General features: G+C 36.9%; 1 protein-coding gene across 12 annotated transcripts in view; it reads left to right on the plus strand.

Annotated features, from left to right (window-relative positions):
- Positions 1-27097, plus strand: part of Cacna2d1 (calcium channel, voltage-dependent, alpha2/delta subunit 1) — a 440248-nt gene that overhangs the window by 295539 nt on the left and 117612 nt on the right. For all 12 annotated transcript variants that reach the window (XM_011249744.3, XM_006535619.4, XM_011249742.3 and 9 more), the window contains one exon: positions 16864-16995. In XM_011249744.3, the coding sequence (XP_011248046.1) occupies positions 16864-16995 (132 nt within the window). Of the gene's footprint in view, positions 1-16863; positions 16996-27097 lie in introns of those variants that run through there.

The raw sequence follows: 27097 nt of genomic DNA on the forward strand, positions 1-27097 counted from the left end.
CATGCCTATCTCCTGTAGGTACTCTCCTCAGCTTGTTTCCCCAATTAGCCAAATGTTGGATGTTTCAGCTAATGCCATCCTCACTTGGCCCTAGGAGCTGCCCTTGCACCCCTGCTGTCTGGGACGTCATTTCTTTTAAAACTCTTCGAACACAAAATCATAGTTTCACCGTTATTTATAAATTTAAAAATTATAGTTATAATCTCTACTTAGAAAAATTATATTAAAGCATTTTCCAGAAGAACTCATAAGGTTTAGGATTCAATAAATGACAATTAAAAAGATTGGCTCAAAACTAAATAAAAGGAGTGGCCTTAATTAACTTCATCATCATTTTAATTCCCATGAAGACACATATGTACACACAGATATGGGTATTTTTGTGTAAAACTCATTCCATATTAAATGAAACAATTTGTTCAAATCTAATATTAAAAAAGATTCATCCAGACCAAAGTTATACTTTAATGATTTATATGTTTTTTAATTTAATTTTTAAACTTTCTTTGAGAATGTCATAAATGAATACTGTGTTTATATCATTTTTAGTCCTCCTTCTAATGATATTTTAATTTTGACAGAATTTCAACATTTTTTGAACTTGGAAAAGAAGGAAATTATGTGGAGGCATGTACCAGATCCACTTGAGGGCTGTGCTCATTATAATGACCACTTCAAAATGCTCCCTAATTATTGAGAACACAAATGAAACATGTATTACCTCTCATAAGAGATCAATTGTAGCCAATAATTTTTGATTATAGGGTTTGATTTAAAGTTAAAATAAAACTTCCTATAAAATGTCTAACAAGATTAATTGATAAGGGATAGTTTCCATGCTCTTGTGATTCAGAGCATGGATGCAAGGGGCTTTCATTTCCCAACATTAGGAAGAAACAGTGTGGTCAACTTCTTAGAAATGTTTAGAAAGTATAACAAAGCCTGTGTTTCTGCCCTCATACACAGACCCCGGTGAGGTCTGGACAGTGCCGACAAGGCTAGAATAATTAAGTACTTCCTGTTAATTACATTAGTGCCTATGAACACAATTGGTACATATCCATTTAGATAAACTAGTCAAAATGGGGTATACTTACTTATTTGAGAGCATTCAATTTTAAAAACAAGCAAAAAAACCCAGCATATTAAACTATGAGAAAAGTGTTCGTGCTTTTGATTTTAACCAAATATATTGTTACATGTTTACCTTTAGAAATATTTACTTGTAGAGAAAGGGAAAGTAGTGAGATATAAAGATTTCAGATGATTAAGGCAGACATATAAAAGATTTACTTTTATGTATTTGGAAAAAAACAAAGAAAATGACATACAATAGGAAAAATTCAGGCTTCCAGCATGTTAGTACAGAATTCATAACTGGCAATGGTCATAAGGTTTCTATTAAAAACATGAATAGGATTAATAAGAAGGCATATATATGTATATATATATGGAGAATAGTAAGATTAATTTCAATATGTCATCAAGGTTTATAGCAGAAGATGACTATTTGCTTAATATTAAATTGGATTTCTTATTTAACATGGACTTAATTTCTATTTTATGAAATATACTCTCAGGTATTAAATTTTAAAGTCAAGTGGTTGTCTCTCTAGGAATGAGAATCTGAAATATTTCTAATTAAGTCCCATCATTCCTGCCTTCTTGTGAATGACAGTGACATTTGTATGATCAGAACCTTAGATGCAGAGTTAGCCAGTGCTGAGGGTCAGAGGTGCTAAGGATTTTCCGGTGATAACCACTAAATGATGTTCCTGGGACAGAGTTGGTTTCTGATATTTTAGTAATCCGTGCACGGCGTCTGTGGTAGAACTTGTTATGGCCTCCCACACAGTGCAATCACTGAGCCTCAGTCTCTTGAATAAGCTGTAAGTTTAGAGGTGCGATGCTGCACAGGCAGAGGCGGCGTTAGTCAGAGCTAGACTATATTCCTGGCTAATCGATTTAAGACAATAGCTATTATGGAAAAGGCAAGCATTGTAAAACATATTAAAAGATTATGAAGTTTTATTGGGTTTCGTTATCTTATTTGTATTAGTTCTATCTGATAGGCCAGGGCTTGTAAGAATTCATAATCAGCATATTTATTTTAGTGAGATAAAAGAGCCATATTTGAAAGCCACATTTGTTGTTTTTCTTAAATGCAAACAATAAAGACTCAAGCATCTTCCTCACCAGTTCTTTTCTATAAGGAGTGTCACGTAGGAGACTTGGGTCCAGGTGCTTCCTTTTAGCAACTATACTGTAAATTGCTTGCTTTTTGATTCCTCAAGTATTTATGGGCTCAAAGATGCTGGGTTGGTTCCCATCCCTAGTTCAAAGAGAGAGCATCAACTCTGACCCTACAGAGACTGTGTTAACTCTGCACTCACATACTGACTCCTTGGCCAAATTCCACTCATTACTCTCCTTTTCTTTTGAACAACACTTGCATGGACATCTCACAGTCACCTCCTATTTTATTCAAAACGGAATGTATGATTATCAATCCCATATACACCATTTTTAATACTGTTGTCATTAGAACCAGCAGGGTGCTCATTTCAGCAAGCCAGCCTCCTGTTGTTTCCTGGCCTTTGTGGTCCTGGCCCACAGGTTATTTTATTTCTCCTCAGCAGGTCTAGTTCAGCCTTGTGAACACACACCAGTGTTAGCGCTTCATGAGTGAGATTTCCATTTTGCTTTTTCGATTCATAATTTGTTAGTTTGAAACCCAATCTCACTCTTATTCCACACTGACTCCTGAATGAAGTTTGAGGAAAATATATGATTGCTTTCTTTTTTGGCATATCTAATTCTGATTCTCAGAATATTTTTTTTTAATTCAGCATATCTGGATTATCCAGAGTAGTATATATTTAATCTCATTGCTGTCATTGCACAATCTCCTTCCATTCTTCTCTTTTGAATAATTCTAAAGCCTTATGTTTGTTTGGTTTTTTTGTTTTGTTTTGTTTTGTTTTGTTTTGTTTTGTTTTGTTGTATTGGAACCCAGTATAAGGGGCCCAGGAGGTTAGCCATCTAGGCCAGCCATCTTCCCACCTTGCAGAATGTCTTGAAGGAAGTCTATTGTGAGCTCTGCTTGTCCCTCAAACCATTTATTTAGCTTCTGATAACAATGTGTTGTCAGCTGGCTATGACCCACAGTGAATTTTCATTGATATTACTGACATATGTTGCATTGTCTCCATTAAAGTCAGAATAATTGAAAACAAGGGGTCACAATTTACTTGAAATTGGATATTGGAAATTCAGCTAGTATCATTAAAATGTCTTAAAGGTACAGTTATTAAAATGTCTTAAAGGAGAATAAGCTTTATTTCTTTTGAATGATGTGATGTCTGTTTCGTGTGCTCTAGTGGTTTAATTCAAAGCTAAGGTTCAACACTTTATAATAAAATCGGGGCAATGTGTGGTTCTATCTCCTCAAATGTTTGCATTTCTATATGTTGGGAACTGTCAAAGTCTTCTGTAGTCATCTTGAAACATAGAGCGAAACATGTACCTATTAATACAATACTCTATAGTAGATTAATTTATTAAGTTGAAGTATAAATAAACATACATAAATGAATATTACTTAGATGTAAAATGACAAAATCATGCAATTTGTGACAAGACACTTGTAAATGGAGGACACAGTAAGTAAATTAAGTCAGGCACAGAAGGACAAGTGTGCAGTAGGCATACAAAGGAAAAACGGGAGAATACAGAATTAGGGTAAAGATCAGTGCAGTTTGGGAGGGAAAGTCCAGATCAAAAGAAGGTAAACAATGGGTTATAATGGCTATTTTCTAAACGACCAAATGTTGGACTTAGACTGTTATTCCTGTTTCAGTAAAAATCACTTAAAATTGGTGACATTCTCACTTTGCCAATGGTTCTGATGGGTTTTTCAATAATTTTTTTGTTAGATTTCTCCTTTGTCTTTTTAATGCCAGCTTGAAGAATGACGTTAAGTAGTCAATTCATTTATATAGCATCTTTAAATAGTAGCCAGGAGTTTTTTTCCTTGTTGCAAGTGTTCTCCATTTGAATAGTAGAGGGCCTGTTGTGTTGATGGGCTTTGTAGAGCAGGAGGACATTGCCAAATCCTCCAGTGTCTCTTCCTGGCAACAAAGTATCATGGAACTGTCACTCTCACCTGCCTTTCTGTTGCCTGTGGAAGATTTTGGTGTGGCGGCAAAGTGAGGTGTTCTGACAGATATTGCAACCGGCAGATGGAGAGTATTTCCTCATTTACTGCTACTCAGGAGTGTAGAGGAGTCCCAGACATGAGATGAGAGCTCAGTAAACATTGGTTGAGCCAATATATTTGTTAGATGAAACCCAGATGAGTGGGGAATGAACAGAGATTGGGAAATAATCAGCAGAAAGCTTCTTAGACATGTGTAGTAATTCAAAGTCCTTTCCTACAAGCCACCTTCAAAGCCCCTGCCTTTACACTGCCTAATACGCCTCATAGATTGCGGTGAAATTAAGAATTGGAATCAAGGGACTAAATCCTGTGAATTTAGCTGGTATTCACTGCACATTAATTGCTGGGATGAGAAAGATAAAATTAAATTACATACATCTTCTATTTACTCACGTTATGATATGGCACAGTAATAGATGAAAACAGAGCTGGACTTTATGCTTCATAGAAAATTGCCTCATTTGAAAATATGACTGAATGTATAAGTTAAAATCCATTTATTTCCCTACCCTTCCATTCACCAGCTATCTGCATTGAAAGCCTAGTCATGTTACCTATTACTGGATACTAATCTCTCTTATGAATAAAGCACAGGGATTCATTTTAGTTTTCATAGCAACTCTGGGTAGCATAACGTTCCCTTCATCCTCTTCCTGGAAGTCTGGAAGAATTTCTGCTTGTGTAGCTTTTCTCTAGGTTGTATAACTGCAGGTAACATAGCTCTGTCATATTTTGCTTCATCTACTCTATTTTCGAGAATGGGAAAAATTAGCACATAGCATATGCACTAACAAGATACTACAATAGTAGGCATTCAAATAACCAGGGATTATGCACTGTGAGAAGAATATTAATGCAAGTGCTATTGGCAGGTGAGCACTGAATACATACTCTCCTATAAAGAGATAGGAAGAATGGGCAGAGTTGAAAGACTCTGAAGAAGCTGATGCTGAACCTAGCTCTGATGGAAGGGAGGCTTTGCACAGTTAGTAGTGGAGGGAAGTCTGTCCAGACCAACTTAACATTAGATACAGCGACATTGGAGGGAGAGTCCGTCAGCATTCTGCAGAGAATGGCTAGTGCTTACTGTGAAACAGCACGCTGGGAGCTGGCATGCAATCCAATTATAAACACCTGCTCTCACGGAGAACAACTGGAGACCTGGAATTAGGGAGGTCACTGCCCAAGTAGAACACCGTGGCAGCTTTAGGAAGAATAGAGGAAAATAAGCAGAAAGTGCAGTCCGGGAGACTATTTAAAGCTAGAAACTGCAGTCAGAGAAGGAATAAAAGGAATGGGCACTCGAACTTGAAATGCTGTAAGCTGGTTGTTTACTGTCCTCTATTTTTCAGGTAAAATATTTCAAGGCAGTTAAGAATGCGATGAGTACTTCTTCAGCCCAGGTTGTTGAATCGCTTATCTGTCTTAAACATGTGCCTGCTGAGCTGAGATTTGTGGTTTTTTTTTTAAACTTTCTAATAAATTTAAGGTTTTATAGAATCATTAATTTGGATTGAGGAAGCAAAATGTGACTTATTAGGGTAGAAACATTTCTGCACGATTTGGGCCTCTAGTAAACAATGCAGCAACTAGGACTCAGCATTTGCTATGCTACTCTCTGGAGAATAGGTTGAAATCAGAGCAAGCCATGCTTCCTGTGTTGCTAGCATTCTGAAAGGCGATGCTTTTGTTTTTTCTATATGGATATCCGTGCCTTCGTGTGCAGGTGGGAAACATGAAATTTGTGATTGCATGCATTCATACATCTGTGGACAATTGTCTATACCCTGTATAACTAGTGATATCCCAAGCATGTCAACTTCATGTTGTTCTCAATTGCCATTTTAATCTATCCATACCTGTATGTGATATGAATCTATATGTAGTAATCTGCAGTTCAAGCCTGTTTTTCTCTGTCCCACTGATCAGCAGTCTGTGGTGTTGAAACCAAAAGCGCCATCTGCAACTGCATCCAATTTACATGTACCATGTGTCAGGTTTTCTTGCTTTCCATCTTAAAATCACTAGGCAGTTTCATTGTTCCTCAACTGGTTGACATAAGCCCTCAAGTCTCAAGCAGTATTGGCAATATCACCCGTGTCCCAAGAGCCTTGTTATCCTCCTTCAACCATACCTCATTAGTCAGCTTCAATACTTTTGATCCTTCTTTGAATTCAGCAATCCAGATTTACACTACATTCCTTATGCACTTGGGCAGTCACAGACCAACAGCAAGAGATTTTCCATTTCTAATGGGCCTGTGTTTTTCAGCCAGGGTTTCTTTTTGGCCTTAATAGTATCTTGTACAAAGATTGTTTGTATGTTTGTGTTTGTGTGTGTGTGTGTGTGTGTGTGTGTGTGTGTGTGTGTTGTTTCTATGATGTATGTGAAAAGTAACATAATTTCATTCATTTTACCCAAATGTCACATGTCAGTGCTACAATTAAGGAAGAAACGATCAATGTGAATTCAAGATCACCAGGAACATTTTGTTTGTCTGAAAATCATCTCTTCCCCAAATACAGTAAATGGTTTCTTAAAATAAATGAATATACACATTCAGTTTAGCGTGGTGGTAACACTGAACATAGTGTGGTAAGACCTGTATGTCCTTCACAGGATCCATGATAAGAAACTCATGAATTGTGGTGTGTTAACTATAACCTAGAGTAAGAAAGGCAATTGATCATTTATTGTGCAGCTGCTAAGGGACCCGGCCTATCTGTGCACATGATTTTTTGAAGCTGCGCCACATGGCAGCTTGTAGTAACCCCCTCAGTGCACGTGGAGAAAGCTGGTTTGCCAACTGAAGGGTGCTGCAAGAGCCAATGGCTGCATCTAACAGAAGAAGCACATTCTAAGTGTGGGTGGGCAGTGTGTGATGTGAGAATGGTCTTTTGTTGTACTACATACCCTAGCATGCTCATTTTAAAAGTCTCACTTATTCCAAGAAAAAAGCATCACTAACGAAAAATGTGAGCATATATATGAAAAAAAAAAAAAACCCACCTCCATTTGGAGCCCTTTACTTTGGGTCTCAATTGCATATTCATTTCTGTTTTACTTCCAACTTCATTTGTATTCTCTTTGGATTTTTGCATTTTTTTAACTCACAGATTTTTTTCTTTTATTTTTAAGGTTTATATTAAAATATCTATAAATTGTGTTTAGCTACTTTCATTTGCACCAAATTTAGCAAGCAATCTAGAATATTCGAATTTATAGAACATGAGATCTAACAAATGTATTTCCTTTTTCCTTACCAGTGCTCAAAAGTTTTATTAGTACTGTTGGGAGGAGCTATTGTCTTTTTCAAGTGCTGACTCTAAAGTTTACAATGTATATTTGTAAATTAGACGGCATTTTCACAATATAAATGAACATGTTCTATCTCTCAGATCCCAATAATTTTTATTATAAGAGTACTTTAATGTAAGAAAAGTGGAAGGAATGGGACTTCCTATGGAGTATAGGTGCATGCTGGTGCCTGTACATTAATGTGGTTTGGTTGGAGGGAAAATAAAACAAACAATAGCATTAATTACTCTGACATGTGTAAATGAAGTCTGGTCTATGCAAGACATCTGAAGGAAATCTGTCTAATCCCCAGTAGTGAGTCCATTCCTAAGCTCCCTGGTCTGCCAGACCAACGGTGTAGGCCACCCAGCTTCCTTAAAAGAGGCGTGGGCGATGCAGAGGTTAAATAATGTCCTAAGGGGCACATGATTGAGATTTTCCAAAACCAAAGTTACTAGTAAGATATGTGGTTTTCATATGAGGAAGAGAAAAACTCACAGTATTAGAAGGAATAGAATAAAGCCCTATTTTTACCTTCTCTACTTTTCTTAGGTGTGTTATACAAAATCCCTACAGCCTGCCCACAAACCTCACAATTTTCATTTTATTTAAAGAGCTATGAAATCCTTCAATTAATAGACATGATATTAGATCCTAATGTCTTCAATTTCCCTTGCTTTATTCTTATTGTGTCAGATAATCAAGTGGATTTTCTCTGAGCCTCTCCTATGTGCCCCCTCCCTGCTTGCAGCTTTCATTAAAGCAGAACAGCTGTGCTCTGGCCAGTGGCCAGGTGCGCAATCTCTGCGGAAGGAAGGACATGGGAAGCGAGTCCAGAAAGCTCAGTACCCCGGGGGTTAGAGACTTGACAGGGACAAGAGCCTTTTAATATTTGTACCAAATTAACTGTAGGCATAGGGCTTATCTCCCCATCAGGGTCCTTGGTGCCTTCTGTTCTGCCCTCAGTAGGAGGGGGATCTCGTGCCTGAGACATGATTATAGAGATTACATTTGTTCCACCCATCTCCCTGGGCTTTATTAATCTTTCATTTACATTGGGATTAGATAAGATTCCATTAACCAAATCCACTGAATAGATTCATTTCTTTTAATATTTATGCACACTCTCTGGTCCTTAAAGTGGATTCTTTTTCTCCCTGCTCTTAATTGGATCAGTGATGTTTTTTCTTATTAAATTTTTTTTCTTCTTCGTACAGATTAGTATCCATGAATAAAATTAGTGACATCTGGATCAACTGAAGTTAAAGGCACCACAAATGACCCCTTTATTTCCTAGGCTAGGAAATGGACACTTGCTATCAAGGCAAACACTATCAATTCAGGCTTGTAACTTGCTTACAGTTAGAGTGCAATACAATATCAATGACAACCATAACCCCCTGAAATTTTCCAATAGTCTGTGTCTGATCAAAATTGAGAGTCATGGAGGGGTGACAGTAGTGCCAGACCAACTTTGAAATCCTATTTGAATGATTTTTGCTAGAGAGTCAATGCTATTTTAGAATATCTGGAACTAAAGTACAATTTTCTTAACCAGAAGATACCAAAATGTAGCATGAAATCCTGACATATTTAACATCATGGAATAATATCTTTAAAATGCACCAAGTTGCATTTCCTGAGGCCTTTTATTGACACCAATCATTAAGAGTTCAGCTTTTTTTTAGTTGTGTGCATTTTATCAAGACTTTTCAACTTGAGCACTATTGACACTGTCTGGGTAGTGCTTTGTTGCTGGTTCCAGTCTGCATTGCAGGCTGTTTCCTGTTCCCCTACTCTTGCCTTAGTCATGACATAAACATTGTCTCCAGATATGTCACATTTTCCTGAAAGGAACGTCTCTTCAGTTGATATCATTGTGTAGCCAAGGAACAGGCAGTTTTTCTATTCAGGTTCTAAGTAATCAGAGCTCACTATAAAATGAACTGTTAGAGATAAATTTCTGATAGATAGTAGGTATGTTGGAGCTGAAATGCACTCCTTTGAGTATGGTCTCTGTAGTTGTCAAGAGGAATTTTGTATAACTTTTCTCAAGCCTACTTCCTTCTCTAACAAGAGAGAGAACACCAATGCCCTCTCCCACTCAAAATGTTATTCTAAAATATAGTCATGCAGAGTAAAATAGTTAATGTCAGTTGACATTTAGTAAGAGCCTAACAAAGGCTGCTTATTTGTTATGATAAATTTGTGAACAAAAGGTAAATTGTTATTAAATGCAAAGCATATTAAACAAACAGTATTAATAGTAAATGCAAACACTATAGTAAACACAGTGGTCAGCTATTTGCTTACTATTTAGCTGCATAAAAAATGAAATCTAATCCTTTATGTAACTTCAACAGGTATATATCTAATATATAGCTTACTAAAAATATAAAATATTTTAAGTTTATCATATGTTTCACTTTGATAGCATACATATTTAGGCACAAATGTATACAATTTGTTACTTAACATGAAACATTTTCCAGAAATGCAATGTGTAGCATGAATATAAAAGAGGTTTTATTGTTTATTTGTAATTTTCTGAGAAGATGGATAAGAAAATTCTTTATAATAAACACAAACTAGTATTTCTGCTGAATTAATGGATAAGTTAATTAGCTTGACCATAGTAATTATTTTGTAATGTATATACATATCAAATTATCTCACTACACATACACACACACACATACACATGCACACTTTTGAAGTAATGATAGAACTCTGAAAATAATAAACTATAGTTGATAGTATTTATAATGTTCACATTTTTAAAGGATTTTAATGTATGGTGAGACCTTGAGTTTTGAATAAATCAACAGAACATATTCAAATTTAATGAAACCTTGATTAAACTTAAAAAGGAACAATAATTCTTCATTTTACTGCTTAAAGTTTTCAGAAGATAATTAAATTCCGAGCTCATCAATGATCGTGCTTTCTGTGTCACGACAAGATGTAGCTCAGAAGGGTCATGCGCTTCTGGAAGAATTAACAGCAATGGCAGGAGTTGCTTTTGTGCCAATACAAATTGGATTTTTCTTTCTTCCCTTGAGAAGCCACACTGAACAATAAAATACTCTTAACAAGAGAATTACTGAAGGCCAAGGCCATACTTTTGAGAAACCAAGTGCACAAAGAATGGGGATAGATGCTTGGCACTGTGAATCAATTATCAGTGAATTCCTGTCATGTTATTCAGAAGAGGCTCCAAAGTCAAGGCTGATGCCCACATAGTCAGTGCTCTGAGAAGGCTGGGCCTTTCAGATCTATAAAGGGCTTAATTTGTACCAAGCATAACTTTCTAATAGACAAACATACCCATATGTGAACCTTATCAGAATATCAGAGCTAACTGTATTCCTGTTCTCCACAAAGAGGAGGAATCTGAAGTTTGTATGAATGTAAAATGGTATTATTTTAAGATTCAGAGGAAAGGTAGGGCCAATCTAAAAGTAGTATATGGCATGTGGTTGATACTACAAAGTACAGCATAATTAAAAATAATAGTAAGGAAATCAGAGAAAAATCTGTTAAAATATAATCAATAATTTTGTAATTTATAGAAGTTATGTTGGTAGTCGTAAAAGATTTTTTTTTTTTAACTTTTTGGGATAGCTGGAAAAATGGCAGGACTGCTTCTGAGGAAGAAACGGATTCAGGTCCCAGCATTCTCTTCTCACAGTTAGGAACTACCTGCAGCTTCTGTTCAAGGGTATCCGGTGTCGTCCAGCTCTGAGAGTGCCTCACTCACCTCATAACCCACCTCACCCACACTGAGAGTGCCTCACTCACCTCATCACCCACCTCACCCACACTGAGAGTGCCTCACTCACCTCATAACCCACCTCACCCACACTGAGAATGCCTCACTCACACTCATAACCCACCTCACCCACACTGAGAGTGCCTCATTCACGCTCATCACCCACCTCATCCACACTGAGAGTGCCTCATTCACGCTCATATCCCACCTCACCCACAGTGAGAGTACCTCATTCATGTTCATATCCCACCTCACCCACACTGAGAGTGCCTCATTCCCGCTCATCACCCACCTCACCCACACTGAGAGTGCCTCACTCACCTCATAACCCACCTCACCCACACTGAGAGTGCCTCACTCACCTCATAACCCACTTCACCCACACTGAGAGTACCTCATTCACGTTCATATCCCACCTCACCCACACTGAGAGTGCCTCATTCACGCTCATCACCCACCTCACCCACACTGAGAGTGCCTCACTCACCTTATAACCCACCTCACCCACACTGAGAGTGCCTCATTCACGCTCATATCCCACCTCACCCACATCCGCACATGCACATCTACATACATAAGTTAAAAACAAAATTAAGTTTTTATGTATTTGAGCTTTTTTGAAAATATAATTTATCCACTGATTATGAGACAATGTTTAGCTATGCAATTGTATTGGCATCTCTTCAGTTAAAAACATTTAATTTTCATGTCTTAATACTGAAATAAAAATCATGACATGTATGATCAATTGCATTTTGAAGTCTGTATAGTAAATGTTTACAATTGAAAAGTTTTTTTCAGTAACCCCTTGAACATTAGTTAGGAAGTCTCAGTTCTATGAATAATTTTCAGTATAATGTCAGTATCTAAATGAATTTTATATTTAACTATCTGAAGAAATAATTCCTGAAGATGAATAATTTTCTAAAGATTGTGGATTTCCTTGTTTTTATATCATAAAACATATAATTTATACCTTTTAAGAATTATTGTGTCAAGAGAATAGAAATGAGCAATAGCCACCAGACTAGAGGAAAGAAATAGCGCCAAAAGCATTCAACATAAAAGCATTTCCATACAGAAACATCAAACATTTCTAACACACCCATCTCTTTACCCAGTTGTAACCAAAATTGTTACTTTAGCAACATCTTCCTCACTGAGCTTTTCCAATTGGGAGAGGGAAAGAAAGATTTGCAGATTAAGATGTGTTGATTGTGTGTACATGAAATGAAGGTGGAAGGAATGGCTTTAAAGCAGGTGGAGAGCGGGGCTGTTCTTAAGGTTCCCGTGGTGCTTTGTGATGGGTAATGTGATGTCATCTTGTCTGTCATTTCCTTCTTTGAGATTCTACCTGCCGACTCCCCAGTTAGCTCAGCATCCTCTAATCTGAGAATGGGGACACTATACAGGGGGACAAACATTGTGCACAGGAATAACTGATGTGCTATTTTTATTGATTGCAAAAGAAAATCTGTTAATTTCTGCTTATTAAATAAAACCTACTAATCAAAGATACTCCATTATGTGCTTTAGGGAAAACATAACTGAGGAACCAAGGTTCTAAAGCCACATGCATGTTTGCTCTTTGCTTTGCTTTGAAGCTTTATCTGTGCATTTTTATATTTGAGGTATTTTCAACATAATTTGAGAAAAATAAAACTTGGAACGTTGCAATTAATCTGAATTTCTCAGGATTTTGTTTCATACTGGTGCAGCTGAGGAAATGAAAGGAATGTGGTCCAGTTCTCTCTCTGGTTCCGTCTCTACGAATGAGATTGCATTGACAGACTGTGTACAGTGCACCACTACTGTCAAACTGTCTCCCAAGAGGTGGACTATTGGATTTGCACTTCCAAGGCTAACCTTTGTGTTTTGACTTTTGACATTAGACATTCAAGTAAAGACTGGAAAGTCATTAACAGAATAATGATGGTGTTCGGAAGTTCTTATATACACTGTATCTTGACACCCTGATATATATTGGATATCTAGCTTAGGTCTTGCAAATGTGATGGGTATATGTTACCATTTCTTTCATTCTGAGTAAACTTTGAGTAATCATTTCATGTTCCTTGTCTGTGCATGTAATTTACATACTTTGCTCATTTGTAGATTCATACATTGCTTAAAGCCCCTAGAATCTGTAATGTCTCATCTAGAAAAAAGTTTTAAGTGTATCAACTGAGAATTTTAAAACATTTTCATAAGGACAGCAATATGTCAGAGCTTAGCTATTTTGCTCAATGAATGGTAGCAAACTTTACAGTCTGCCCTGCCCTATTATATCCTAGTTGTCAAGATATCTAATAAAATTAAGTGAAAAGAGCAGCCTAGCAAACAGGTGAAACATTATTAAAAGTAATTATCTGTTATTTATTACTTGTTGTGAAATAGACTCAAGGAAATTGAAAAGATAGGATAGATTGGATATTAATGAAGTGGTTCTGGGTCCTAAATATGATTTATTCAGTACAATATTACTATAAAACTCACGAGTGTTCAAAGAAAAATACACTGTCCCTCTCTGTGAAGATTTGTATATTTTCTTAAATATTCATGAATGGTATCAGTTAAGGTTATCTATGTGAATATAAATTTCCACATAACTGGCCAATTGGTGTTCGTGGCATCATGCTTTGGAATATGAATTCTTCACCATCTCAGATGCACTATGGATCTGACCCAGCTCATGAATATTCACACACACACAGACACACACACACACACACACACACACACACACTGATCGTTCTGAAAGTAATCACATACATAAAGATGAAAATCTCATTATAATAAGAGGTGCATCAGGATGCTGGTCCCAGAGTGTTTTTATAATTCCTTTGTGCTTGTTGTATTCTTTAGAAAAGAAAACAAAAGAGAAATTTGAAGAATAAACAAACATGCTATGTAACTTCCCTTTATTTTTACAGGTCCACATGCCTTTTATATTTGTGGTTCTTTCATTGAAAATAGGTTTTTTAGATAATAGATTTTCATACAATATATTTTTATTATATTCCCCCTCCCTTAATCCTCTCAGTTCTTCCCCACCTCAGCTCCCATCTGGATCCACCCCTAAATTCTCTCTCCTTAGAAAACAATCATGTATCTAAGATAATTAGAAAATATAATAAGATAAAACAAAATCAAATACGTCAGAACATAACAAAACAAACAAACAGTAGAAAACGAGCCCAAGAAAATGCAAATGCTCTTTTTCATCTTAGCTTCGTAAGACCTGTACATAGTTTAATCATGATTGCATTTGGTATATCCTGTACTTATAGAAATGAAGAGAAGTAAAGATTTATAGAAATTATAAAATACTTTGAGGTGAACGAATCGATGGCACAGAATATTAAAACTGGTGGTGCATAGCTACCTCAGTGATTAAAGGAAGTTTCATTGCTATAAATGTGCATGCTCAAATGAGCTAAGGGCCTGCAGCAATTAAAATCACTTTAATCTTGAGAACACATGTAATTAAGATGTGTCTTCCAGTTTAGGCTTATGTAGTGATTCTCATATATGTATTGACCCCAGCCTCTTCTTCTCATCTGCTGGCAAATGTTTTTGATAGAGACACAGGAAACTCAGAAATTCTCTACACCTCTTTATGCAAGGGAAAATTGTATTCTTTCCACCTTTCTTTCTTTTCTCTTTTTTCTTAATAGGCTCTTATATAATAGGCCAAGGAGGAATTTGAACTCCTGATCTTTTCATATCCTCCTCCAAAATTCTCGGTCTATAAGTATGCATTAACAAACATAGTTTCTACACTGTTGAAAATCAAGACAAGGTCCTTGAATGTGCCAGGCAGGTGCTGGCGTGTTGCCAGGCTCCCAATGAAACTTCAACTATGCTAAACTTAGGATGTAATGATCATGGCAGCACATTATTTAAATACTATTTTAATCATGTTCTAGCTAGAATTTTTATTTTGGAAAATTAGTGAATGACATGTCTTTGGAGCACCTTCCTTGATCCATAAATTGTTATAATTTGGTATCAAAGTTAATAACATGGATCGTATCTGCTATCTAGTTGATCATATCTGCAATCTACCTAAATGAAGAGGAAAAATAGAAATTATTGCTTTGAATGGTATTTATGAAACATCGACTGACTAGTTCCAAGTTTCTAACATTGATATTACCACATTTCTCAAACTAACAAACTATGTATGTTTTTGATATTGTGTAAGCACAGCTGATCAATGATAATCATATTTTTGTTTTTTGTTTTGTTTTATAAATCTTGTACCAGGGTAAATTATATGAATATACCACAAAGAATCAGTAGTATTTGGGTGTTGCTCTGTTTAAGCTCTATTGTAGACTTCCTCTGAGAACAACAAGAGATATAAATCAACATTCTTCTCTTTATATGTCTAGGGAGCTCTTGGTACTTTGTGCCTGGGTGTAATTTTATAGCAAAGAATTGTTTAACAAAGTCTGAAGTCACTTTTTTCTTGTCACAGCTTCTGGCATTGCATTAATACCTAGTAGTTAGCGCAGGTCTGAGATGCTGGGGACAGGGACAGCATACAATGACAGGGACTACCTGCAGTAGGGCAGGATGGAGACATCTCCATAGCTCACAGCAGCTCTTTGTAAAAAACAGTTGTTCCCAGTTTTCCTAACTTTAGCCTTAGACAATAGCTGTATAGATTTCATTTGTGTGTGACTGCTTTTCAGTTGGCCTTGGAGTGCATAATTATTCTATTATATCCACTTTCTTATCCTTTCTCCTTCTGCTCTAGTGAATTCTGTGCAACTAGATGATTATGGGATGCCTTTTTTTTAAACTTGCTTTTGGAGTATCAGTAAAAGACTGGGGTAAGAGAAAGACAAGTGAGCATGAGAAGAGCATGTGAAGAGTGAGTGAGGAGAGAATGTGAAGAGTGAGTGAGGAGAGAATGTGATGGGTAGAGAGAGAATGTGAGGCATGTATGAAGAGTGTGTGAGTGAAAGAAGAGTACATGTGGTGTGTATGTGATATGTGTGTGAAGTGTGTGTGTATGAGAGAGAGAGAGAGAGAGAGAGAGAGAGAGAGAGAGAGAGAGAGAGAGATGCACAGAGGTGTGTGTGAGCATGAAAGTTCAAGAAAAGAAAAGCACACAGGAGAAAAGCAGAGAGCACAAGAGAATGCAGAGTGTGCAGCCTCAAGCTGTGAGCCAATGAGCGAGAGAGAAAGAGAGCAGAGAATGAGAGAGAAGAAAGAGAAACTTTAAGCCTTGAAAAACTGCCGGTCAGCTTGTACCCAAAAAGTAGTGTGTGTGTATTTATTATGCGCCTTCCAGATACCCCTGCTTCCAGTTGAGATCTCTCATCCTGTGTCGAGGCTGGATCCCGGCAGTGAGATATTGTGGAAGATTCTGCAATACACAAGAAATCACAATTATCATTCTAAAATGTTAATCACATTGCCATCATACAAAATTTAAAACCTAGTTCTTTTGAATTTCCAGTAAATTATAGTATTTTATTACAGATAATAACAAGTAACATAACTTTAGAAAAAGTATTATAACTTTCAATAATTTTTTTAAATTTTTTCTTGTTTTTCTTAGCAACCATAGTGTTAAACGAACTCAACTGGACAAGTGCCTTAGATGAAGTATTCAAAAGAAATCGAGACGAAGACCCTACACTGCTGTGGCAAGTGTTTGGCAGCGCCACTGGCCTGGCCCGATATTATCCAGGTAACTGTTTGGTGAAAGCTGCCATATCAGAATCAGTCATTTCTGTTAATAATCCTTTGTGTTGTAGGAAGACGTTGATGCTGTAGAAGGTTTACTGGTCATGTCGGCACAGCTAAATTCTCCAGTGCATGTCTCACATATCCCAGTATACATGTGCTGCACCAATTTGACCCAATAGGTTAAATAATAACTATTTAACAAGATTAGCATTAAGTTACAATAGTGCAATTTCCTCCATACAGAAATTTTATAAAGTATAACAAAGCACTTCTAAAATTCATACTACATTTTAAATGTTAAATATTATGTATAAGGAGACTGAACTATAAAGGAAAAAAAGCAATACATATTTAAATGATAGATAGATAGATATAGATAGATAGATAGATAGATAGATAGATAGATTCATAGATAGGTAGATAGATAAAAGAGGAAACAACGTTGGGGAAAAAGATTAATGGGTTTGCTGGGGTGGGGGAGGGGCAGGATGGTTAGGATCCTGTCAAATATATATTATACATGTTTGAAAATGCCAAAGATCAATAAAATTTTATTATGGAAAAGACTGTAGCATTGCACTAACTTGATCATAATTACTTTAAAGTGAGGTACCTAAGAAGTAATGAGAAATGGTACTGGGAACCCAGTCAGTGCTATCATGATCTAAGATACTTGGCATTAATCTGAGAGAGGAGTTATACAGAAAGCCTGAAAAAGAAAAATTATGATTCAGGTCCAGGTGTACAACCATTGCAGTAATAGATAGACTTTTAGAAATGCTTTGAATGGTTTCTCTCAAAAATCAAGTAAGGAGGGGCAGGATGTGGAGCAGTCGGAGGGTGGATGGGGGCAGTGGGGATGGAATATGGAGTGTAAAAAATAAATTAATGAAAAAAAAAAGAGAATCAAGTCTACAGTTGAAGTTTAGGTTTCAAAAGTTCCAGTAGTTTTCCTTTAACCAAGGTATGTGCATTGATTAAAATGAGAGGTCTAGGAAATAACAGAGTTTTCTTTTGTTCTAACAGGTTGCAAACAATTCTTAGGTAATGATAGTTATGAGATATACTCAGTGTACATAGATATGTTTAATAATTTAAATAAATATTTTTGTAATGCTCTTTATTTCTATAAAGGACTATAAGAAGAAACAAACACTATTTACAACACAAAACAAAATTAATCATTGAGCCCCTTTGGAAGGACTTAGGGATTAACATTGACCAATGTCGTATGTTTTCCACAGTTACCTGTACCACATTTTTACAAATGCAACACAGATCCTTTCTCTCAAAGGACTGAAAAGATAACCTACCTTTCAGTAAACACAATAGAACCTCAGAGTTTGTGTTTTCGATTTGTTGTTTTGTTTTTCTATTTAGGTTTACTAAGTGTGCTTAACAACTGAATTTGTCGTGGTGAAACATCAGGGGAAATTAAGTGAAATAAAATTTCAATTTCCCCTTGCTATGTGTGGTAATAGAAACAAATTTAAGTGTTCAGGTAGCACAGGTAGGTGAGGTCTTTATAACCTCTGTGTGATTGCACATGGAAGATTGGAAACAGTGATAATTACTTTTTTTCAGACATCTGATAGACTGGCAAAGGGCGAGTTTAAAATGCTAGAAAGGATTCCCAAAAATATCTCATGTGTCAGGATTAGCATCAAGTTACAATAATAGTGTGTTTTCCTCCATGGAGAAATTTTATAAAGTATAATAAAACACTTCTAAAACCCATGCTATGTCTTAAATGCTTACTATTTTGTATAAAGAGACTAAACTGTAAAGATAAAAAGCAACAGCATATATGTCCAGAAAAATCCTGATATGGTAACCTTTAAACAAATCTTACAAAACGTTGTCAAATACAATTTTAAAAATATGGTAACCAAATACTTAACATCCCTTCTAATAACCCACAAATAAATTATCTTTAATAACACCATGCACATTTTAAATCTTATAAATCTATTTACCTCATTTAAATTCTCACAAATGAACAGTTGAGGAAATGGATGACAGGAGTCAATGATTGAAAATTAGAATATTTTTAAGAAAGCAAAGGACCAAGACCAGAGAGACAGGAATGATGCAGAGAAAGACAAATGCTTCCCATAGCTATTCATTATTACAAGATTAACATTTTCTTTTCTTAAGTGTTTATATTTATTTTTAACTATTCAAAATAATTATTAATCAATATCCATATATTTTCTTTTTAGATTTTTTTACTTAGATATATTCTTTTTTTTTTTTTTACATTTCAAATGTTATCCCCGTTCCTGGTTTCTTATCTGAAACCCCCCCTTACCCTCCCCGCACCCTGCTCCCCAACCCACCCACTCCCACTTCCTGGCTCTAGCATTCCCCTACACTGGGGCTTAGAGCCTTCACAGGACCAAAGGCCTCTCCTCCCACTGATGGCCGACTAGGCCATCCTCTGCTACCTATTCAGCTGGAGCCATGAGTACCACCATGTGTACACTTTGGGTGATGGTTTAGTCCCTGGGAGCTCTGGGGGTACTGGTTAGTTCATATTGTTGTTCCTCCTATGGGACTGCAAACCATAGGAGCTCCTTAGGGTACTTTCTCTAGCTCCTTCATTGAGGACCCTGTGCTTAGTCCAATGGCTGGCTGCAAGCACCCACCTCTGAATTTGTCAGGCACTGACAGAGCCTCTCAGAAGACAGCTATATCAGGCTCCTGTCAGCAAGCTTTTGTTGGCGTCTGCAATAGTGTCTGGTTTTGGTGGTTGTTTATGGGATGGATCCCCAGGTGGGGCAGTCTCTGGATGGTCATTCCTTCAGTCTCTGCTCCACACTTTGTCTCTGTAACTCCTTTCATGGGAATTTTGTTCCCCCTTCTAAGAAGGATTGAAGTATCCACATTTGGTTTTCTCTCTTCTTGAGTTTGATGTGATTTGTGATTGTATCTTAAGTATTCCGAGCTTCTGGACTAATATCCACCTATCAGTGAGCACATACCATGTGTATTCTATTGTGATTGGGTTACCTCACTCAGGATGATATTGTCTAGTTCCTTCCATTTACCTAAGAATTTCATAAATTCATTCTTTTTAATAGCCGAGTAGTACTCCATTGTGTAAATGTACCAATTTTCTGTATCCATTCGTCTGTTCCTTATTTTTCATACTAATCAGGCATTTTCAAGTGTGTTGACATTTTTTCATAATACCTTGGCAAAGACCTTTACATTTTTATTGGATATTTTCTTTATTTATACTTCAAATATTATCCCATTTCCCGTTTTCCCCTCTCCTGGAAACCCCCTATTCGATCCCCCCCCTCCCGCTTCAATGAAGTTGATCTTCCACCCACTCCTGCCTCCCCACCCTCAATTCCCCTACACTGGGGTATCTATTGAACCTTCATAGGAACATGGGCCTCTTAATTTAGTCCAATCCTGGTGATCCTCTCGGAACACTAGCTATGGAATCCAGCCTTAGCCCAAACATAAAACATCATTTTTAAGTAGGGTTTGGCAGACAAACTGGCTCTACAGAAGACTGCCCTGATGAATTAAGAGACCCATTGGAAAGATTCTTAAATGGTCTACATGGAGTGCCTACATTATATGCAATTTCTTTTCTAGTGATTTCAATGCTGGATTGGTCTTTATGATGTTAACAATATAATAGCACCAGATTTCTCAACAAAAAGGTGAAATAGGGTCATCAAGATGAACTAAGTTGTTATAAATGTGTCAATAGACTATACTTCTATTACCACACTAAGAAAGAGACATTTATCTTTACCTTTAAGTTGCAATTACTGATGAATCAAAACTGATGAATCGGTAACACATTCACAAAGGAACTCACACAATATGTACTCACTGATAAGTGGATATTAGCCCAAAACCTAGGATACCCAAGATATAAGATACAATTTCCTAAACACATGAAATTCAAGAAGAATGAAGACTGAAGCGTGGACACTATGCCCCTCCTTAGAAATGGGAACAAAACACCCTTGGAAGGAGTTACAGAGACAAAGTTTGGAGCTGAGATGAAAGGATGGTCCATGTAGAGAATTCCATATCCAGGGATCCACCCCATAATCAGCATCCAAACGCTGACACCATTGCATACACTAGCAAGATTTTATCGAAAGGACCCAGATGTAGCTGTCTCTTATGAGACTATGCCGGGGCCCAGCAAACACAGAAGTGGATGCTCACAGTCAGCTAATGGATGGATCACAGGGCTCCCAATGGAGGAGCTAGAGAAAGTAGCCAAGGAGCTAAAGGGATCTGCAACTCTATAGGCGGAAAAACATTATGAACTAACCAGTACCCGGGAGCTCTTGACTCTAGCTGCATATGTATCAAAAGATGGCCTAGTCGGCCACCACTGGAAAGAGAGGCCCATTTGACACGCAAACTTTATATGCCCCAGTACAGGGGAACGCCAGGGCCAAAAAGGGGGAGTGGGTGGGTAGGGGATTGGGGGTGGGTGGGTATGGGGGACTTTTGGTATAGCATTGGAAATGTAAATGAGCTAAATACCTAATAAAAATGGAAAAAAAAAACTGATGAATCAAAACAGAGACGTTGCTACTTCATGGTATGTTTATGTGTAGTGTAAGCATATGCGTGCAAATGCAGTTCCCTGTGCATGCTTGTCTAGAAGACTGAAGTCAGCATCAGATTGCCTCCTCAGTCTCTAGTCTGCCTTGTTTTTTGAGACAGATTCTGTTGAGAAACTTTCAGCTTACACTTTAGACTGCACTAGATTAGGTAGCCAGTGAGCCATTCAGTCAGCCTGATTCTGTCCTCTGCCACCTCCTCAATTTAAAAATAATTGTTGGGACAAACTATTTGTTTCACCTACTTAAGTCTCCTGGAATTGTAACAATTACAGCAGTAAATTGAGATTATAATTAGGAATAAATGTCTCATTGAAATGTCAAAGTAGAGAGCACTTATCCTTTTTAGATAATTACTTTCTGTACAAAGGAAAAAAAAACAGAAAAAAGTAGAATCTATCTCATATGACATTTACTACCTGCCTCACTGAACACTTTGTCCACCCTGCCTGTTTGTTCATTTCAAAGAGAAAAGATTAAAAAAAATGGCAGAGTGTCTCTGCTTGAATGTTAAACTCCTAAGGCACATTTGCTTGGTGTGAGTGCTGAGTTGTTGCTGGAATGAACTGTAGCAGATCCTGGGTACTGAGTCCATGGCCTGCTACTCCCTTATTTCCCATATCAATAGTTAGTTTCTCATAAATTTTCAGTTACATTTTGAAAAATAACTTGAGAACACTTTACACCTCAAATGGAATATAACAACCCTTGAAGAATTTTGTCTTTAGTGTTGCTGCTGAAGGGTCATTTGATAGATTTCTAGAAATGGAGTAATATTAGAACTTCAACTAGTCTGTAATTTCCAAAGGTGCTGCTGCTGATGGCCCATTATTTTCAGTGATGGGTTCTATGTACCTACCTATCTATGTATCTATCTATATATCTGTGTATGTATGTATGTATGTATGTATGTATGTATGTATGTATGTATCTTCTATCTATTTATCTATCTGTCTATCTCTCTATTTATCTATCTTACATAGTGCTTTATGAATGAACACATGGTTTAGCTATGAGTATATTTAACATCTATTTGTCACTATTAAACTCATTTTAAATAAGATTACTACATTTTCACAATTATAATTAAAATGCAATGTGTGTCCATTGGAATTATTTGGGCTGCCAATTAAAAAACATGCAGACATTTCATTTCAATATTAGGGAAGTTTGTGCCACATCTCAAATGTTAATACATGGTGGTAGCTGATGAGTAACGATAACAGAGGAGTCTTCACTGTCTGCCTCACCTGTCTCATGAGGGTGCCTTCTCCCTAAAGGCCAGTCAATGCTAACATGAGCTTATCTAAATATACAGAACAATGTAGCTGCTCTTTTTTTTGGAGAACTCAGAAACAATATTAAGCATTTCTACTTGTATGACACTGAACATAATTTAGTGTCCTCATGGTCACAGTCTTCTTGTCCATGGCCATGTTATCATCTAAAAGGCCAGGACTATGCTAAGGAAGGACACAGGGATGCTGCAGGTGAAGGGCCTCTCCTGGCTGCCCACTGTGCGCATCTGTGCTTGTGGCAAATTGTTTCTACCTCACTGAAATCTAATCTAATTAATACATCAGAAGCCACGCATCTCCACATGTAGATCACGGTGCAGATCATTAAGTGATTAAGCAGCAAATAAATTAAACTGACGGCAGTAATAGATTTCCTATGAAAGCTGAGAAAAGAAGTAATTAGGACTAACATCATCAGAGAGCCTTATGAACTATAGATTAAAAATCAATTCAATTCAAAAAATAAAAATAAAAATGGGTAAAGGCTTTCTGGAGGAAAAAAACAGGATCACATAAGAACACACGATGAAGACATATTGTGTGCATGGGTGAGTCTAATAGACTGTTCCAGGACAGGAGTTGTAGTAAGTCAGTGACTGCCAGTGGCTGCATAGGAGGCCTTGAAGGGCACAATGATTAATGTGGAGACATAACAGTATAGATTGTCTGGGTATTGGTTTGCTGTGAGTGTTACTAGACAGAGGAGGTCTATGGGATCATCCTCAGATTGCATTGCTAGGAAATGACAAAATGTGAAAATATAAAGACCCGAACAACAGACCAAATAATAATTAAAAGGAGACTTCTTGAATACAAAAGATAGAGACATCAAAGAGTTAAGAAAAAATGTTAGTGACTCACCTAAATGTTTCAGGTAGCCATAGATTTTAATTTGAGCAGAAGTTGGGATGTTGCAGTTTTTATTAAAAATAGTGTCAGTGGTATGTTTATTTGGAGAGCAAAATGATGGGTTAAGTTCTGAACAATAGCGTTTGAAGTATAGAAGTGGGAAAGAAGGAATAGCTTGACATACAGCTAAGCCCAGGTTTTATATTCTGAATTCTGTGCATTACTTTGCCATGTATTACCCTCAGCTGTGATGTGTGGTGTGGAATATGTATGGTAAACATGTGTGAAGTGCATTGTATACTGTTTGGAAGACTTAAAATAGTCCTGTGTTTCTCTAACATTACAACTACAAATCTTATCTGTGCCTTGTTAAAGTTACTCCCTGTGACTCACAGGGCTGCTCAGAATAGCTAGCTGCTCAGCTACAGTTCTGGCCACAGTTGAACTAACTATAGGGTTCCCCTCATAGTTCATGGAGGTAGTGCAGCTATGTAGATGCTAATTTTAAAAATGGGAGTTGTTTGTAATTAAACTGGGGGAAATAACTATCTATAAAACGCCAGTGCATATTGCTAAACCCTTCAGCTGTTTGGACTTCTAAAATCTCTCTCATTCTGCTATACTTTCCTTTATGGATTGTTAAATCTCTATACTGTATGCCTTTTGTTTTTAGGTGCATGCAGCCCTCTTGGATGTGCTGTTCCTTTTGTGCTAGGTGCATTTGGTTCAATCATTTGGAAGCATTTTGTCTACAACATTAGAGATCCTATGCACTTGTGAGGTCCAGGAATGGAAACTTCCCAAATTTTACCATTACCAACTCCCAAGGACTTTTCCCATGACTCAGGAAATGTGAAAGTTTTCATTGTAGAATCACAATTTTCTTGTGCGATTATTAAGAGTTTATCAGTTCTTAATAAACTGGGGACGTTTTCATTGTCAGAGCTAAATTTTTTTTCCTTTGGGTGAAACATATCTAGCATTATTTTCCAGTAAATCTTCCCCTCTCATATTTCATAAAACTTACTGTGCCCTGGCTGTTCTCTAGCTACTTAAATTATTAAATATGCATGAGCATTATTTTTATTGGACCTTCTACTTAAACATATACCTGGCCGCTATTAATAATTAGTTCTCCCGACAGCAAAAATTCTATATTCTATCTGAAGATTTTCCATGTGACACACTATACAATAGGTGTTAAAAATTATGGTTTTTATGCTTATCCACGGAGATGTGTCTCTATGTGTTTGTATAATTGAGCCAAAAGAAAGAATGGTATGGTGGAGACTGCAGAATCCTTCTCCTGATAATCCACTGTCAAGTCTCATTGTCCAGAATACAAGCGTAAATTTAAAAACGTTTCCATTGGGCAGATGAGATAGTTCAGCAGGAAAAATGGCTTGCTATGCTAGCATAGTAATGTCAATTTAAATCCCAGAACACATGTAACAATGGAAGGGAAGTGTCTACTCCACAAAGTTGTCTCCTGGCCTCCACATAAGTGATGGGGAAGGTTTGTGTGCACACACACAACCACCACCACCACCACAACAACCAATAACGGCAATAAATTAACATTTTCTACTAGGTTGCTATATAAAAGTTAGACAACTGAATTAAAGCCAATAATATACATCTCTTATTTATAAAGGAAAAATCCTAAAAACAAATCAACTTTCTAATAGCCTTTGGGTAGGAAAGAAGCAAAACTTACGATCAATTTAAAAACAGGAAGAGTTGAAATAACATGACTAGAAAGTGATTTGTGGAAATCAGGTGGCAAGTTCGGTGTGAGGAGACACATGCGACACTCTTCATCCAGTGCCACTTGCCCTGCTGTCCCATGCAGACCATCCAGAGACTGCCACAGCCTTCGTGTCCAATTTTCACCCTCACAGCAGCCCAGGCTGTATTTTATAACTGTCAGTAGCGTTTTCCTTCTTTAACTTAGCATTCACTCCACAAATCTCTTTCCTTTCCGTATCTGTATGTTTGTTTATAAAGCTCTTCTGGTCAAGAGCTTGTTTTCTATCACTGAAAATGGAATGTAAATACAACCTTCCGTGTAGGGGCTTTTCATAGACCAGTCTTTTTTCACTCCCTTGGAGAACTTTGATTCATTAAAACTGCTACACAATTTTATATCCCTTCAGAAATTATTTGGCATACACTATTAATCTAAACACATGGAACTTATAGATCTAAATACATGGAACTTATAGATCTACTTTTATGCTCCATAGCATACAATGCAGTGGCTTTCATGTCAAGGAAAGTAGTAGCTATTTAGTACGTTAAACTGCATTATTTTAGTCCCTTGGAATTGGAAGGAAGTATCATAGTAGAATTTCAGGATGTGCATAGTATCTTTAGTGGTCAAGCAACTTATCAGGGCTGTCTTCCCATGTTCCAAACATTTGATGTTCCATAGACAATGCAACATCCCAATAAGTTTGCTCATATAGCTGATAATCAGAACTGTCTGGACTATATTGCAACCATCTCCCCATTGAATAATACATTTATTAGTTTGACTATTCACCATGTATTATAATTCTACTTATGTTCTCTGCCTTAATTATTTCAGTCCAATATAATACACAGTTGCTAACTCTGTAAATAACTACATTAGACTCCAGTGTGGGAAAACAGAATGATAAATACAGACCAACGACTGATCTGAATATTTAATTCATCCTATCAGTGGAGAAATTCAAATATCTCCTAACTTGAATAAAGATGGTTTCCTAATTAGCCTGTCTCAGTGTTATCTAAAGTGTTAAAATATCAGGCATGATGTGCCTAAAAGAGAGTAATTGAGACAGCAGTTTTTATATCTTGTTCTTTTCTGGTGCAAGTCTAGAACCTTAAGTTTCATTGGTATATGAATAGTGTTTATGCAATATTTTTAATACTATGAATAGCACTGTCAGTGCCTAGTAGCTGGATTCCCTATTCTTTTATTCCAATGAATTCCTTGTATAACTTAAATTTGCTTGAAACAGAGGTTTACTATGCAGCCCCAGTTGACCTGTGAAGTCCAAAGTGTTCTCAAATTCCCAGATCTGCCTACCTTTGCTCCTCAAGTGCTGGGATTAAAGGCCCATTTGAAGACATTGCTGACTCTAGGAAATTTGCTATTATAATAAGAGTATGCAGGCAGCCATACTTGGTGGTACAAATGAACACACACTCACAAACCCACACATACATACAGAGAGAGAGAGAGAGAGAGAGAGAGAGACAGAGAGAGACAGAGACAGAGACAGAGACAGAGAGAGAAAGAGAGTGAGAAGGGGGAAGAAAGCCTAGAGCTTCAGCAAAAAGAGAAAGGTAAATGAGTAAT

The sequence above is a fragment of the Mus musculus genome, chromosome 5 (assembly GCF_000001635.26).
Source record: "Mus musculus strain C57BL/6J chromosome 5, GRCm38.p6 C57BL/6J".
Classification (NCBI taxonomy): Eukaryota; Metazoa; Chordata; class Mammalia; order Rodentia; family Muridae; genus Mus; species Mus musculus.